A 17500-nucleotide genomic window follows, 5' to 3' on the forward strand; every position below is an offset into this window, starting at 1 on the left:
TCCTCCTCCTCCTCCTCCTCCTCTTCTTCCTTCTTCTTCTTCCTCCTCCTCCTCCTCCTCCTCCTCCTCTCACTCCCTCCTCCTCCTCCTTCCTCCTCTTCCCATTCTCTCTCCTCATCTTCTTCTCAGACTTTTATTTTCCTTCACCACCTCCTCCTCCTTACCTGGGAACCAACACCTACTGATGCCTTCTCCCCCCTTCCTTCCTTCCTCCTCCTCTTTCCTTATCTCTCTCTTCCTCCCTTATCCCTCCCCTTCTTCTATTAACCTACTTTTCTCCCTTATCTCCTCTCTGTCTGTCTGTCTATCTGTGTCCATATACTCGTAATAAACTAGTTCTGTACAGGATTAGTACTCGTATGATCTTGCCTTCTCAACTTTAACTTAGCTTATCAAAGTCATGTTTGTCTATACTATCCCCTTCTCTAAATGCCCTTCTAAGTACCTTTCTAGCTATAATATATTTTTTCCTGTTATGTTACTAAGCTACTGTATTTAGGGCGAGTATTACCTTCTGTCCACGGCTGTTACTGTATAGAGAAAATGGAATGTTTGTCTATACTATCCCCTTCTCTAAATGCCCTTCTAAGTACCTTCCTAGCTACTAATATATTTTTTCTTGTTATGTTACTAAACTACTGTATTTAGGGCGAGTTTTACCCTCTGTCCACGCCTGGGAAGGATATATGGAGAAAGTTGGAAAGTTTCGTTTAGTCGGCGCAACATCTGTGGTCATATGCCGGAGAGAGACAGAAGGGGAAGGAATTATAGGAGAAAGGAACAGACCCCAGGAGACGGGACACAACCCCCGATTGGTACCTGGTACCCATTCACTGCTGGGTGGACAGGGGCGTAGGGATTCAGGATATATGAAGGAAGACCAGGTGAAGCAGACCCCTTACCTTGGCAATGGGCAGGACCGCTTGGATGTCGTCTTTCAGTATGGTGAGTCGGGCCGTCATCTTGGGCGTGTCGGCGCCGGAGAAGGTTTCCCTGCGGTGGGCGTCCATGAGGTACCGCAGGGACCAGGTGATCTTTGCCTCGCCGGCCCCCACGTGTTCCGGGACCTCCAGCACCCAGGACAGCACCTCGTGGAGCCTGCGGGGGAATTGAAGGGTTACGAGGCTGAGGGGGAAGGGAGGGGTTAGGAGACTGATGGGGAAGGGAAGGGTTAGGAGGGTGATGGGGAAGGGAAGGGTTAGGAGACTGATGGGGAAGGGAAGGGTTAGGAGGGTGATGGGGAAGGGAAGGGTTAGGAGGGTGAGGGGGAAGGGAAGGGTTAGGAGGGTGATGGGGAAGGGAAGGGTTAGGAGACTGATGGGGAAGGGAAGGGTTAGGAGGCTGATGGGGAAGGGAAGGGTTAGGAGGCTGATGGAGAAGGGAAGGGTTAGGAGGCTGATAAAGGAAGGGTTAGGAGGCTGAGGGGAAGGGAAGGGTTAGAGGCTGATGGGGAAGGGAAGGGTTAGGAGGCTGATGGGGAAGGAAGGTTAGAGGCTGATGGGGAAGGAAGGTTAGGAGGCTGATGGGGAAGGGAAGGTTAGGAGGGTGATGGGGAAGGAAGGGTTAGGAGGCTGATGGGGAAGGGAAGGTTAGGAGGCTGAGGGAAGGGAAGGTTAGGAGGCTGATGGGGAAGGGAAGGTTAGGAGGCTGATGGGAAGGGAAGGTTAGGAGGGTGATGGGGAAGGAAGGTTAGGGAGGCTGATGGGAAGGGAAGGGTTAGGGAGACTGATGGGGAAGGAAGGTTTAGGAGACTGATGGGGAAGGTAAGGGTTAGGAGACTGATGGGGAAGGAAGGGTTAGGAGACTGATGGGAAGGAAGGGTTAGGGAGACTGATGGGGAAGGGAAGGGTTAGGGAGGCTGATGGGGAAGGGAAGGGTTAGGAGGTGATGGGGAAGGAAGGGTTAGGGAGGTGATGGGGAAGGAAGGTTAGGAGGGTGATGGGAAGGGAAGGGTTAGGAGGCTGATGGGGAAGGAAGGGTTAGGAGGGTGATGGGGAAGGGAAGGGTTAGGGAGGCTGATGGGGAAGGGAAGGGTTAGAGGCTGATGGGGAAGGAAGGGTTAGGAGGGTGATGGGGAAGGGAAGGGTTAGAGACTGATGGGGAAGGAAGGGTTAGGAGGGTGATGGGGAAGGGAAGGGTTAGGGAGGGTGATGGGGAAGGAAGGGTTAGGAGGCTGATGGGGAAGGAAGGGTTAGGAGGGTGATGGGAAGGGAAGGGTTAGGAGGGTGATGGGGAAGGGAAGGGTTAGGAGACTGATGGGGAAGGGAAGGGTTAGGAGGCTGATGGGGAAGGGAAGGGTTAGGAGGGTGATGGGGAAGGGAAGGGTTAGGAGGCTGATGGGGAAGGGAAGGGTTAGGAGGGTGATGGGGAAGGGAAGGGTTAGGAGGGTGATGGGGAAGGGCCGTGATAGGAGGCTGATGGGAAGGGAAGGGTTAGGAGGGTGATGGGGAAGGGAAGGGTTAGGAGGCTGATGGGGAAGGGAAGGGTTAGGAGGGTGATGGGGAAGGGAAGGGTTAGGAGGGTGATGGGGAAGGGAAGGGTTAGGAGGCTGATGGGGAAGGGAAGGGTTAGGAGGCTGATGGGGAAGGGAAGGGTTAGGAGGGTGATGGGGAAGGGAAGGGTTAGGAGACTGATGGGGAAGGGAAGGGTTAGGAGGCTGATGGGGAAGGGAAGGGTTAGGAGGGTGATGGGGAAGGGAAGGGTTAGGAGGGTGATGGGGAAGGGAAGGGTTAGGAGGGTGATGGGGAAGGGAAGGGTTAGGAGGCTGATGGGGAAGGGAAGGGTTAGGAGGGTGATGGGAAGGAAGGGTTAGGAGGGTGATGGGGAAGGGAAGGGTTAGGAGACTGATGGGGAAGGGAAGGGTTAGGAGGGTGATGGGGAAGGGAAGGGTTAGGAGGGTGATGGGGAAGGGAAGGGTTAGGAGGGTGATGGGGAAGGGAAGGGTTAGGAGGGTGAGTGGTAAGGGAAGGTTAGGAGGCTGATGGGGAAGGGAAGGTTAGGGAGGTGAGGGGAAGGAAGGGGTAGGAGGCTGTTGGGGAAGGGAAGGGGTAGGAGGGGGATGGGGAAGGGAAGGGTTAGGAGGGTGATGGGGAAGGGAAGGGTTAGGAGGGTGATGGGGAAGGGAAGGGTTAGGAGGCTGATGGGGAAGGGAAGGGTTAGGAGGGTGATGGGGAAGGGAAGGGTTAGGAGGCTGATGGGGAAGGGAAGGGTTATGAGGTGATGGGGAAGGGAAGGGTTAGGAGGGTGATGGGGAAGGGAAGGGTTAGGAGACTGATGGGGAAGGGAAGGGTTATGAGGATGATGGGGAAGGGAAGGGTTAGGAGGTGATGGGAAGGGAAGGTTAGGAGGGTGATGGGGAAGGAAGGGTTAGGAGGCTGATGGGGAAGGGAAGGGTTAGAGGGTGATGGGAAGGGAAGGGTTAGGGAGGCTGATGGGGAAGGAAGGTTAGAGGGTGATGGGAAGGAAGGTTAGGAGGCTGATGGGGAAGGAAGGGTTAGGAGGTGATGGGGAAGGGAAGGGTTAGGGAGGTGATGGGGAAGGGAAGGTTAGGAGACTGATGGGAAGGTTAGGGAAGGGTGATGGGGAAGGGAAGGGTTAGGAGGCTGATGGGGAAGGGAAGGGTTAGGAGGCTGATGGGGAAGGGAAGGGTTAGGAGGCTGATGGGGAAGGGAAGGGTTAGGAGGCTGATTCGGAATGGAAGGGTTAGGAGACTGAAGGGGAAGGGAAGGGTTAGGAGGCTGATGGGGAAGGGAAGGGTTAGGAGACTGATGGGGAAGGGAAGGGTTAGGAGACTGATGGGGAAGGGAAGGGTTAGGAGGGTGATGGGGAAGGGAAGGGTTAGGAGGCTGATGGGGAAGGGAAGGGTTAGGAGGCTGATGGGGAAGGGAAGGGTTAGGAGGGTGATGGGGAAGGGAAGGGTTAGGAGGCTGATGGGGAAGGGAAGGGTTAGGAGACTGATGGGGAAGGGAAGGGTTAGGAGGCTGATGGGGAAGGGAAGGGTTAGGAGGCTGATGGGGAAGGGAAGGGTTAGGAGGCTGATGAGGAAGGGAAGGGTTAGGAGGGTGATGGGGAAGGGAAGGGTTAGGAGACTGATGGGGAAGGGAAGGGTTAGGAGGCTGATGGGGAAGGGAAGGGTTAGGAGGCTGATGGGGAAGGGAAGGGTTAGGAGGCTGATGGGGAAGGAAGGTTGTTTATGAGTTTACCAGGGGCAGCGGAGAGAATGAAGGAGTGGAGATGCTGGTTAACTCTTGCATAAGGGGTTTGGACAGCATAGGGATGAAAGAATGAAGATGCTGGTTAACTATTGCATTAGGGATTTGGACAACATAGGGATGGAAGAATGAAGATGCTGGTTAAAACTATTAGTACATAAGGGATTTGGACAGCATAGGGATGAAAGAATGAAGATGCTGGTTAACTCTTGCATAAGGGATTTGGACAGCATAGGGATGAAGGAATGAAGATGCTGGTTAACTCTTGCATAAGGGATTTGGACAGCATAGGGATGAAGGAATGAAGATGCAGGTTAACTCTTGCATAAGGGATTTGGACAGCATAGGGATGAAGGAATGAAGATGCAGGTTAACTCTTGCATAAGGGATTTGGAGAGAATAGGGATGAAGGAATGAAGATGCTGATTAACTCTTGCATAAGGGATTTGGAGAGAATAGGGATGAAGGAATGAAGATGCAGGTTAACTCTTGCATAAGGGATTTGGAGAGAATAGGGATGAAGGAATGAAGATGCTGGTTAACTCTTGCATAAGGGATTTGGAGAGAATAGGGATGAAGGAATGAAGATGCTGGTTAACTCTTGCATAAGGGATTTGGAGAGAATAGGGATGAAGGAATGAAGATGCTGGTTAACTCTTGCATAAGGGATTTGGAGAGAATAGGGATGAAGGAATGAAGATGCTGGTTAACTCTTGCATTAGGGATTTGGAGAACATAGGGATGAAAAAATTAAGATGCAGGTTAACTCTTGCATTAGGGATTTGGACAACATAGGGATGGAAGAATGAAGATGCTGGTTAAAACTATTACATAAGGGATTTGGACAGCATAGGGATGAAAGAATGAACTATCGCATAAGGGGTTTGGACAGCATAAGGATGAAAGAATGAAGATGCTGGTTAACTCTTGCATAAGGTTTTGGACAGCATAACATGGAAACATGGAAATGCAGGCAACAGAAAGCCTATTGGCTCATTACGAGGTCGCCCGCTTGGGTGATTTAATCTGCTCGACCGCCACTTGGGGCTTGGGGAGCAGATGAAAGCACCTCGATATTGAGGAGCAGATGGAAGCCCCTCGTTATTCAGTTTACTCCTGACGCAGCGAAATGACGGTCGATTCTATATTTGAAGGAGTTGATGGTATTCGCATTTACTACTTCTGAGGGAAGATTGTTCCTGTGGCGGATGACTCGGTTTGAAAAGAAACTCCTTCCAATGTCTGTGTTACATCGACTCGACTGAATGGGTAAACCGTTATTTCTAGTTCTTGAGTTGGTTTGCAGTTCAAAGAATTTGGATAAGGAAGAATAAGGATGAAAGAATGAAGATGCTGGTTAACTCTTGCATAAGGGATTTGGACAGTATAGGGATGAGCTAGAGTAGAAAGTAGTGTGCAGCGGAGCCGCGGGAGGAGGGGGGGGGAGCAGGCAGTTGGCAAGTTCAGAAGAGCAGTCAGCATGAAAATATCGATAGAAGATAGAAAGAGAGGCAACATGGCGGCGGATTTTAAGAGGTAGAAGACTGTCAGTACGAGGAGGGTAGCTGATGAGGGTTGATTTTACGTGTGTGTGTGTGTGTGTGTGTGTGTGTGTGTGTGTGTGTGTGTGTGTGTGTGTGTGTGTGTGTGTGTGTGTGTGTGTGTGTGTGTGTGTGTGTGTGTGTGTGTGTGTGTGTGTGTGTGTGTGTTAAAGAAAAAAAGCTCTGAAACTATACATCAAAATCAAAGTCATATATATAATGGAACGGTCGGATAAATTCTAATAAACGATAGAACACAACCACAGTCAATACGAGGGCGATAAATAATAATGACGCGTAATAAAAAGGTTTGAAACGTGTTGGATAGATTAGATTTATTGACGGGGAAATAATGAACGAAAGGAAAATAATGAAATAAAAAGCAATATAGGAAAAAACTGACGTGTGGAAAATTACAGAAAAAAGAGAAAGAATTAGAAAAAGATTAGGAAAGGAAAATAATGAAATAAAAAGGAGTATAGGAAAAAATGATTACAGAAGAAGAAAAAAAGAAAAAGAAAAAGATTAGGAAAGGAAAATAATGAAAGAAAAAGCAATATAGGAAAAAACTGACGTGTGGAAAATTACAGAAAAAAGAGAAAGAAGAAAAAGAAAAAGATTAGGAAAGGAAAATAATGAAAGAAAAAGGAATATAGGAAAAAATGATTACAGAAGAAGAAAAAAAGAAATAGAAAAAGATTAGAAAATGAAAATAATGAAAGAAAAAGGAATATAGGAAAAAATGATTACAGAAGAAGAAAAAAAGAAATAGAAAAAGATTAGAAAAGGAAAATAATGAAAGAAAAAGCAATATAGGAAAAAATGATTACAGAAAAAGAAAAAGAAAAAGAAAAGATTAGGAAAGGAAAATAATGAAAAAAAAGCAATATAGGAAAAAATGATATCAGAAGAAGAAAAAAAGAAAAAGAAAAAGATTAGGAAATGAAAATAATGAAAGAAAAAGGAATATAGGAAAAAATGATTACAGAAAAAGAAAAAGAAAAAGAAAAGATTAGGAAAGGAAAATAATGAAAGAAAAATCAATATAGGAAAAAATGATTACAAAAAAAGAAAAAAGAAAAAGAAAAAGATTAGAAAATGAAAATGATGAAAGAAAAAGCAATATAGGAAAAAATGATTACAGAAAAAGAAAAAGAAAAAGAAAAGATTAGGAAAGGAAAATAATGAAAGAAAAAGCAAAATAGGAAGAAATGATTACAGAAGAAGAAAAAAGAAAAAGAAAAAGATTAGGAAAGGAAAATAATGAAAGAAAAAGCAATATAGGAAAATATGACGTGTGGAAAATTACAGAAAAAAGAGAAAGAATTAGAAAAAGATTTAGGAAAGGAAAATAATGAAAGAAAAAGGAATATAGGAAAAAATGATTACAGAAAAAGAAAAAAAGAAATAGAAAAAGATTAGAAAATGAAAATAATGAAAGAAAAAGCAATATAGGAAAAAACTGACGTGTGGAAAATTACAGAAAAAGAGAAATAAGAAAAAGAAAAAAGATTAGGTAAGGAAAACAATGAAATAAAAAGGAATATAGGAAAAAATGATTACAGAAGAAGAAAAAAAGAAAAAGAAAAAGATTAGAAAATGAAAATAATGAAAGAAAAAGGAATATAGGAAAAAATGATTACAGAAAAAGAAAAAAAGAAATAGAAAAAGATTAGAAAAGGAAAATAATGAAAGAAAAAGCAATATAGGAAAAAATGATTACAGAAGAAGAAAAAAGAAAAAGAAAAAGATTAGAAAATGAAAATAATGAAAGAAAAAGCAATATAGGAAAAAATGATTACAGAAGAAGAAAAAAAAGAAATAGAAAAAGATTAGAAAAGGAAAACAATGAAATAAAAAGCAATAGAGGAAAAAATGATTACAGAAAAAGAAAAAAAGAAAAAGAAAAAGATTAGGAAAGGAAAATAATGAAATAAAAAGCAATATAGGAAAAAAATTATTACAGAAGAAGAAAAAAAGAAAAAGAAAAAGATTAGAAAAGGAAAACAATGAAAGAAAAAGCAATATAGGAAAAAACTGACGTGTGGAAAATTACAGAAAAAGAGAAAGAAGAAAAAGAAAAAGATTAGGAAAGGAAAATAATGAAGAAAAAGCAATATTGGAAAAAATGATTACAGAAGAATTAAAAAAAAGAAAATGAAAAAGATTAGGAAAGGAAAACAATGAAAGAAAAAGCAATATAGGAAAAAACTGACGTGAAAAATTACAGAAAAAAGAGAAAGAATTAGAAAAAGATTAGGAAAGGAAAATAATGAAATAAAAAGCAATATAGGAAAAAATGATTACAGAAAAAGAAAAAAAGGAAAAGAAAAAGATTAGAAAAGGAAAACAATGAAATAAAAAGCAATATAGGAAAAAATGATTACAGAAGAAGAAAAAAAGAAAAAGAAAAGATTAGAAAATGAAAATAATGAAATAAAAAGCAATATAGGAAAAAATGATTACAGAAAAAGAAAAAAGAAAAAGAAAAAGATAAGAAAATGAAAATAATGAAAGAAAAAGCAATATAGGAAAAAAACTGACGTGTGGAAAATTACAGAAAAAGAGAAATAAGAAAAAGAAAAAGATTAGGAAAGGAAAATAATGAAAGAAAAAGAAATATAGGAAAAAATGATTACAGAAGAAGAAAAAAGAAAAAGATTAGGAAAGAAAAATAATGAAAGAAAAAGCAATATAGGAAAAAAATGATTACAGAAAAAGAAAAAAAGAAAAAGAAAAAGATTAGAAAAGGAAAACAATGAAATAAAAAGCAATATAGGAAAAAACTGACGTGGAAAATTACAGAAAAAGAGAGAGAAGAAAAAGAAAAAGATTAGGAAAGGAAAATAATGAAAGAAAAAGGAATATAGGAAAAAATGATTACAGAAGAAGAAAAAAAGAAAAAGAAAAAGATTAGGAAAGGAAAATAATGAAAGAAAAAAGAATATAGGAAAAAATGATTACAGAAGAAGAAAAAAAGAAAAAGAAAAAGATTAGAAAAGGAAAATAATGAAAGAAAAAGCAATATAGGAAAAAATGATTACAGAAGAAGAAAAAAAGAAAAGAAAAAGTTTAGAAAATGAAAATAATGAAAGAAAAAGCAATATAGGAAAAAATGATTACAGAAGAAGAAAAAAGAAAAAGAAAAAGATTAGAAAAGGAAAACAATGAAATAAAAAGCAATATAGGAAAAAATGATTACAGAAAAAGAAAAAAAGAAATAGAAAAAGATTAGAAAAGGAAAATAATGAAATAAAAAGCAATATAGGAAAAAACTGACGTGTGGAAAATTACAGAAAAAAAGAAAGAAGAAATAGAAAAAGATTAGAAAAGGAAAATAATGAAATAAAAAGCAAAATAGGAAGAAATGATTACAGAAGAAGAAAAAAGAAAAAGAAAAAGATTAGGAAATGAAAATAATGAAAGAAAAAGGAATATAGGAAAAAATGATTACAGAAAAAGAAAAAAGAAAAAGAAAAAGATTAGGAAAGGAAAACAATGAAAGAAAAAGCAATATAGGAAAAAATGATGTCTGGAAAATAAAAAAAAGAGAAAGAAGAAATAGAAAAAGATTAGAAAATGAAAATAATGATGAAAATAGACGAAGAAAAGAGAAGAAATTAAAAGACGAAAAAAATAATGAAGGAAGGAAAAGAAGAATGAAAATAAGGAAGTGAAGGAAAAGATTTAATAAAGGAAGAGAGGAAGAAAAAGATAGATGGAAAATTGATCGAAAGAGAGAAAGGAAGAAGAAATACGAATGAAAAGAAAGAAAAGGAAGGAAAAAAAGACAAAGGGAAGGAGAAGGAAAAAAGATGGATGGAAAATTGATCGAGAGAGAAAAAGAAGAAAGAAAAATAAAGAAAAAAGAAAGAAAATGAATGATACAAACAGAGAAAGGAAAAGAAGAGGAAAGAGGGAGATAGAAAATTAATAAAAAAACAGAAAAAGAAGAAAAAAAAAGAATGACAAAAAAGACAAAAAATAATTAGATGGATTAAAAATTATCGAAAAAAAAGGAAAGGAAAAAAAAAAAAGGGTTTGAAAACACACAAACACACACACACACACACACACACACACACACACACATTTGGTACTTTGAAAACGAAAAAAAAAGAAAGAGAAAACAAGAAAGTTTGACCGATGTTTTCTTTTCATCTGTGTGTGTGTGTGTGTGTGTGTGTGTGTGTGTGTGTGTGTGTGTGTGTGTGTGTGTGTGTGTGTGTGTGTGTGTGTGTGTGTGTGTGTGTGTGTGTGTGTGTGTGTGTGTGTGTGTGTGTGTGTGTGTGTGTGTGTGTGTGTGTGTGGCAAACTTGAAGCAAAAGTTTAATGGAACACACACACACACACACACACACACACACACACACACACACACACACACATACATGGAAACATTTTAAATATCTACAAGTACTTACATAAAACACACACACACACACACACACACACACACACACACACACACACACACACACACACACACCTCTTTCCCTAATTAGCAAAAAATAACCAAAATTATCCCACAAACACCTCCTCCTCCTCCTCCTCCTCCTCCTCCTCCTCCTCCTCCTCTTCCTCCTCCTCCTCCTCCTCTTAATGGTATACTAAAGTTCAAAACCCAAGGAACGTTAGGAAAATATAAACAAGAGAACCTCCTCCTCCTCCTCCTCCTCCTCCTCCTCCTCCTCCTCCTCCTCCTCCTCTTCCTTCTTCGTGTCTACTTATTCTGCTTCCTCTTCTTTCTTTTCTCTTTGCTTCTTATTTTGCTCGTTATCTTCTTCTTCTTCTTCTTCTTCTTCTTCTTCTTCTTCTTCTTCTTGTAATCCTCCCCTTCCTCCTTCACCATTTGTTTTTCCTTTCTCTTCTTCTTTCTTCTTTTCTTTCTTTTTTGTCATTGTTTTGCTAATCCTCCTCCTCCTCCTCTTCTTCCTCTTCCTCCTCCTCCTTCTCTTCTTCCTCCGTTACATTATATAATAGTTTTTTCTCTTCTCTCTTTCTTTCCTTCCTTCCTTACCTCTTCCTCCTTCACCATGTTTTTCCTTTCTCTTCTTCTTTCTTCTTTTCTTTCTTCTTTATCATTGTTTTGCTTATTCTCCTCCTTCTTTTCTTCCTCTTCCTCCTCTTCCTCCTCCTCCTCTACAGTATCTTATATTTCTTTCTCTCCTTTCTTTCTTTCCTTCCTTCCTTCCCTCCTTCCTCATCTTCCTTCTACTACTACTACTACTACTACTACGAGGTCAAGGTCAGGTTAGGTCAACGTGTGAAAGGTCAGGAAATAATACTCGTTCATTACAGGTATTAGTCAGATAACAATAGGTCATTAGGGAGGAAAAAAGTTGTAATAATAATAATAATAATAATAATAATAATAATAATAATAATAATAATAATAATAATAATAATAATAATAATAATAATAATAATGGTAACTGTTTCCCTTCCTTTCTTCTTTCCTTCCTTCCTTCCTTCCTTCTCTCCTTCTTTCCCTCCTTTCCTCTAAAATCCCTCCCCAGCTGGCCATCATTCTGGCTTTCCTTTTTCTCTCTACTATATTTCAGACTTGCTTTCAAAAAATAAGAGAGAGAGAGAGAGAGAGAGAGAGAGAGAGAGAGAGAGAGAGAGAGAGAGAGAGAGAGAGAGAGAGAGAGAGAGAGAGAGAGAGAGAGAGAGAGAGAGAGAGAGAGAGAGAGAGAGAGAGAGAGAGAGAGAGAGAGAGAGAGAGAGAGAGATAGAGAGAGAGAGAGAGAGAGAGAGAGAGAGATCAAAAGGCTAATTAAAATGGCTGATTCACGTATAGAAAGCTTAAAACAGGACAAAAATAGCCTTCGTTAAAAGTGTGAAAAAGACGAAAATGAAAAAGAAAAAGAAATAAATACGAAAAAAACAGGAAAGATATGAAAAAATAGCAGAAAATATCGATGAAATAATGAAAAATAAATGAAAAAAGTGAATATGAAAGATACAAATGAAAAAAAAAAGAGTATATGCAACCCTGAATATATAAATGAAAAATCTAACAAATTAATAACAGTGAAAAAATCTTGTAATGAACACATCAGGGAGTGAGGGGAGGTTAGGTTAGGATCAGGGGTGAGGTTAGGTTAGGTTAGGATCAGGGGGTGAGGTTAGGTTAGGTTAGGATCAGGGGGTGAGGTTAGGTTAGGTTAGGATCAGGGGTGAGGCTAGGTTAGGTTAGGATCAGGGGTGAGGTTAGGTTAGGTTAGGATCAGGGGTGAGGTTAGGTTAGGATCAGGGGTGAGGTTAGGTTAGGATCAGGGGGTGAGGGGGGGTTAGGTTAGGATCAGGGGTGAGGTTAGGTTAGGTTGGGATCAGGATCAGGTGAGGTTAGGTTAGGTTAGGACTAGTGAGGTGAGGTTAGGTTAGGATCAGGGGTGAGGAGGTTAGGTTAGGATCAGGGTGAGGTTAGGTTAGGATCAGGGGTGAGGTTAGGTTAGGTTAGGATCAGGGGTGAGGGGGGTTAGGTTAGGATCAGGTGAGGTTAGGTTAGGATCAGGGTGAGGTTAGTTAGGATCAGGGGTGAGGTTAGGTTAGGATCAGGAGTGAGGGAGGTTAGGTTAAGATCAGGGGTGAGGGAGGTTAGGTTAGGATCAGGAGTGAGGGGAGGTTAGGTTAGGATCAGGGGTGAGGTTAGGTTAGGATCAGGGGTGAGGTTAGGTTAGGATCAGGGGGTGAGGTTAGTTTAGGATCAGGGGTGCTAGGTTAGGATCAGGTGAGGTTAGGTTAGGATCAGGGTGAGGTTAGGTTAGGATCAGGGGGTGAGGGTTAGGTTAGGATCAGGTGAGGTTAGGTTAGGATCAGGGGTGAGGGGGTTAGGTTAGGATCAGGGGTGAGAGTTAGAAGATCAGGGGTGAGGGGGTTAGGATCAGTGAGGTTAGGTTAGGATCAGGGGTGAGGTTAGGTTAGGATCAGGGGTGAGAGTTAGGTTAGGATCAGGGGTGAGAGGAGGTTAAGATCAGGAGTGAGGGGAGGTTAGGTTAAGATCAGGAGTGAGGGAGGTTAGGTTAGGATCAGGTGAGGTTAGGTTAGGATCAGGGGGTGAGGGGAGGTTAGGTTAGGATCAATGAGTGAGGGGAGGTTAGGTTAGGATCAGGGGGTGAGGGGAGGTTAGGTTAGGATCAGGGGTGTGAGGTTAGGGGATGAGGGTAGGTTAGGATCAGGGGGTGAGAGGGGGTTAGGTTAGGATCAGGGGTGAGAGGAGGTTAAGATCAATGAGTGAGGGGAGGTTAGGTTAGGATCAGGGAGTGAGGGGAGGTTAGGTTAGGATCAGGGGGTGAGGGGAGGTTAGGTTAGGATCACGGACTGAGGGGAGGTTAGGTTAGGGATCAGGGGAGTGAGGGGAGGTTAGGTTAGGATCAGGGAGTGAGGGGAGGTTAGGTTAGGATCAATGAGTGAGGGAGGTTAGGTTAGATCAGGAGTGAGGGGAGGTTAGGTTAGGATCAATGAGTGAGGGGAGGTTAGGTTAGGATCAGGGAGTGAGGGGAGGTTAGGTTAGGATCAGGGAGTGAGGGGAGGTTAGGTTAGGATCAGGGAGTGAGGGGAGGTTAGGTTAGGTTAGGATCAGGGGTGAGGGAGGTTAGGTTAGGATCAGGGAGTGAGGGGAGGTTAGGTTAGGATCAGGGGGTGAGGGGAGGTTAGGTTAGGATCAGGGTGTGAGGGGGGGTTAGGTTAGGATCAGGGAGTGAGGGAGGTTAGGTTAGGATCAGGGGTGAGGGGAGGTTAGGGATCACGAGTGAGGGATGTTAGGTTAGGATCAGGTAGTTAGGGGAGGTTAGGTTAGGATCAGGGAGTGAGGGGAGGTTAGGTTAGGATCAGGGGGTGAGGGAGGTTAGTTAGGATCAGGGAGTGAGGGAGGTTAGGCTAGGATCAGGGGGTGAGGGGAGGTTAGGTTAGGATCAGGGGGTGAGGGGAGGTTAGGTTAGGATCAGGGGGTGAGGGGAGGTTAGGTTAGGATCAGGGAGTGAGGGGAGGTTAGGTTAGGATCAGGGGTGAGGGAGGTTAGGGATCAGGGGTGAGGGAGGTTAGGTTAGGGATCAGGGGTGAGGGAGGTTAGGTTAGGATCAGGAGTGAGGGAGGTTAGGTTAGGATCAGGGGTGAGGGAGGTTAGGTTAGGATCAATGAGTGAGGGAGGTTAGGTTAGGATCAGGGGTGAGGGGGGTTAGGTTAGGATCAGGGGTGAGTGGAGGTTACGATCAGGGGGTGAGGGGCGGTTAGGTTAGGATCAGGGAGTGAGGTTAGGTTAGATTAGGATCAGGGGGTGAGGGGGTTGGGTTAGGATCAGGGGTGAGGGAGGTTAGGTTAGGATCAGGGAGGGGAGGTTAGTTAGGATCAGGGGTGAGGTTAGGTAAAGATCAGGGAGTGAGGGGAGGTTAGGTTAGGATCATGGGATGAGGTTAGGTTAGGATCAGGGAGTGAGGGGAGGTTAGGTTAGGATCAGGGGTGAGGTTAGGTAAAGATCAGGGAGTGAGGGGAGGTTAGGTTAGGATCATGGGATGAGGTTAGGTTAACATCAGGGGGTGAGGGGGGATTAGGTTAGGATCAGGGGGTGAGGGGGGTTAGGTTAGGATCAGGGGGTGAGGGGGGATTAGGTTAGGATCAGGGGGTGAGGGAGGTTAGGTTAGGATTAGGGGATGAGGTTAGGTTAGGATCAGGGGGTGAGAGGGGGTTAGGTTAGGATCAGGGGTGAGAGGAGGTTAAGATCAGGGAGTGAGGGGAGGTTAGGTTAAGATCAGGGAGTGAGGGGAGGTTAGGTTAGGATCAGGGGTGAGGTTAGGTTAGGATCAGGGGTGAAAAAAGAAAAAAAAAAAAGAAAAGAACGTATGAAACAATGAAATTCGTCAAATACTAAACGAAGAAAAATATGAAAAAAAGAAGGATTAGAAAAAGCGAAGGAAAGACGAAGGAGAGAAAATGAAACCAAGGAATAAAGAAGAATAAGCAACACCAATAATAATAATAATAATAATAATAATAATAATAATAATAATAATAATAATGATACCAATGTCACGATGAATTTAATTACGTAAAGAGGTAATGACACTCTTCCTTCTTTTCTCTCCTTTTCTTCCTCCTCTCTTTCCTCCTTTTCTCTTCCTCCTTCTTTGTAATTTCTCCTTCCTACTTTCCTCCTTTCTCCTCCCTCCTCCTCTTCTTTCTTTTTCCTGACACTTCTCTCTCCTTCTTCACTTCTCCTCTCTTTTTCTTTCTTCCTCCTCTCTTTCTTTCTTTTCTTCTCCCCTCCTTCTTTGTTTCTCTCCTTCCTGCCTTCCTCTCTCCTCCTCCTCCTCTTCTTCTTTTTCCTCTTCCATTTATTCTTTCGTCCTTCCTTCCTTTCTTCCTTCCTCCCTTCCTTCCTTCCTTTCTTCCTTCCTTCCTACCTCCCTTCTTCCTTCCTTTCTTCCTTCCTTCCTTCCTTCTTTCCTTCCTTCCTTCCTTCCTTCCTTCCATATAGTAGACACCTCTATTCTTCCCCTACCCCCTCTCCTCTCTCTCTCTTTCCCCGATATACACGAGGTCCTACAATTTTCCGCCCCAAACAAACAAACAAATAAACAAACCCAAAGGAAAAACAAACACACGCACGCACAAACAAACGCACAAACCTATCACAAACACCCGACGGGAGGACGTAATGATGAGAAAGAAAGAGAGAGAGAGAGAGAGAGAGAGAGAGAGAGAGAGAGAGAGAGAGAGAGAGAGAGAGAGAGAGAGAGAGAGAGAGAGAGAGAGAGAGAGAGAGAGAGAGAGAGAGAGAGAGAAAGTGTGTGTGTGTGTGTGTGTGTGTGTGTGTGTGTGTGTGTGTGCGTGAAAGTTTAATTAAAATGGAAAACCATATCAAGAAATCATACTAATTAAAGTTTCTCTCTCTACTATTACTACTACTACTACTATTATTGTCACTATTACTACTACTACTACCACTACTACTACTACTATTATTATTACTACTACTACTACTACTACTACTACTACTACTACTACTACTACTACTACTATATTTTGAAAGATTGGAAAGCGTAAAAAAAACCACTATATAGAGGAGTGGAAGAACTATCCAAAAATTAACAACAGAAATAAGAAGAACAAGATCATGAAAAACGACAACAACAACAAACACAACAACAACAGGTAAGTAATTTAGAATGAAGTGCGTGCAAAATGTTCATTCCGACACACACACACACACACACACACACACACACACACACACACACACATATATACTGTAACTTAGAAACTATCATACCTGTGTGTGTGTGCGTGTGTGTGTGTGTGTGTGTGTGTGTGTGTGTGTGTGTAAACGTAAATATTGATAATGAAATAGACAATGAAAATAATCTGACGAAAAAGAAGAAGAAGAAGAAGAAGAAGAAGAAGAAGAAAGAAAAGGAAAAAAAAAGAGATAAAAGGAAGAGAAAAACAAAATTAAAATAAGTTTAGATTTATTCTCTCTCTCTCTCTCTCTCTCTCTCTCTCTCTCCTTCCTCCCTTTCACGGTGACCTCTGTTTCTCCTCCTCCTCCTCTTCTTCCTCCTCCTCCTCCTCCTCCTCCTTTTCCTCTACCCCTACCTCCCCCTACTCTTCCTCCTCCTCCTCTTCCTTCATACCTGTCGCTACGCCATCACGCTTCCCTTCCTCCTCCTCCTCCTCCTCCTGTGTTTGTGTACAGGTGGTGCAGCGTTGCCATGGTGAGAGGAAGCAACGATGCCATATCTCTTCCTTTCTTCCTTCCTACTGGGCAACACTGCAGAGGAGGAGGAGGAGGAGGAGGAAGAGGAGGAGGAGGAGGAGGAGGAGATGTGGTCGTGACGGAAGATGAAAAGGAAGAAATAGAGGAGGAGGAGGAGGAGGGGGAAGATGGAGGCCGTGAGAAGAGGAGGAGGAGGAGGAGGAGGAGGAGGAGGAGGAGGAGGAGGAGGAGGTGGAGAAATAGAGGAAGAGTAATGGAGATAAAGGAGGACGAGAGAGAGAGAGAGAGAGAGAGAGAGAGAGAGAGAGAGAGAGAGAGAGAGAGAGAGAGAGAGAGAGAGAGAGAGAGAGAGAGAGAGAGAGAGAGAGAGAGAGAGAGAGAGAGAGAGAGAGAGAGAGAGAGAGAGAGAGAGAGAGAGAGAGAGAGAGAGAGAGAGAGAGAGAGAGAGAGAGAGAGAGAGAGAGAGAGAGATAATATGCTGAAGGTTTTTATCCTAATGAAAAATGCAAACACACACACACACACACAATAATAATAATAACACACACATAATAATACATAATACATAATAATAATACATACATAATAATAATAATAATAATAATAATAATAAAAAAAATAATAATAATAATAATAATAATAATAATAATAATAATAATAATAATAATAAACTAAATATATTCATGTCCACTTAATCTCTCTCTCTCTCTCTCTCTCTCTCTCTCTCTCTCTCTCTCTGTTTACCTCTCACTCTCTCTCTTCCACTTGTAAACACGACTGAAGGAGGAGGAAGAGGAGGAGGAGGAGGAGGAGGAGGAGGAGGAGGAGGAGGAGGAGGAGGACGAGGAGGTAATACTTAGGCACCAATTAGAGAGAGAGAGAGAGAGAGAGAGAGAGAGAGAGAGAGAGAGAGAGAGAGAGAGAGAGAGAGAGAGAGAGAGAGAGAGAGAGAGAGAGAGAGAGAGATTACTTAAGACTTTATCATTATTTTTTTGTTTATCTATATTTTTTTTCTTTTGCTTTTTCTTTTA

The 17500-nt window shown here is 42.2% G+C and overlaps 1 protein-coding gene across 1 annotated transcript in view; it reads right to left on the reverse strand.

The window, feature by feature from the left end:
* The window catches only part of LOC126992678 (transmembrane protein 132C-like), a 38673-nt gene that overhangs the window by 12401 nt on the left and 8772 nt on the right, over positions 1-17500 (reverse strand). The window contains exon 2 of the mRNA XM_050851484.1: positions 903-1098. Coding sequence (XP_050707441.1) covers positions 903-1098 — 196 coding nt within the window. The remainder of the gene's footprint in view (positions 1-902; positions 1099-17500) is intronic.

The sequence above is a fragment of the Eriocheir sinensis genome, unplaced genomic scaffold (assembly GCF_024679095.1).
Source record: "Eriocheir sinensis breed Jianghai 21 unplaced genomic scaffold, ASM2467909v1 Scaffold5, whole genome shotgun sequence".
Taxonomy (NCBI): Eukaryota; Metazoa; Arthropoda; class Malacostraca; order Decapoda; family Varunidae; genus Eriocheir; species Eriocheir sinensis.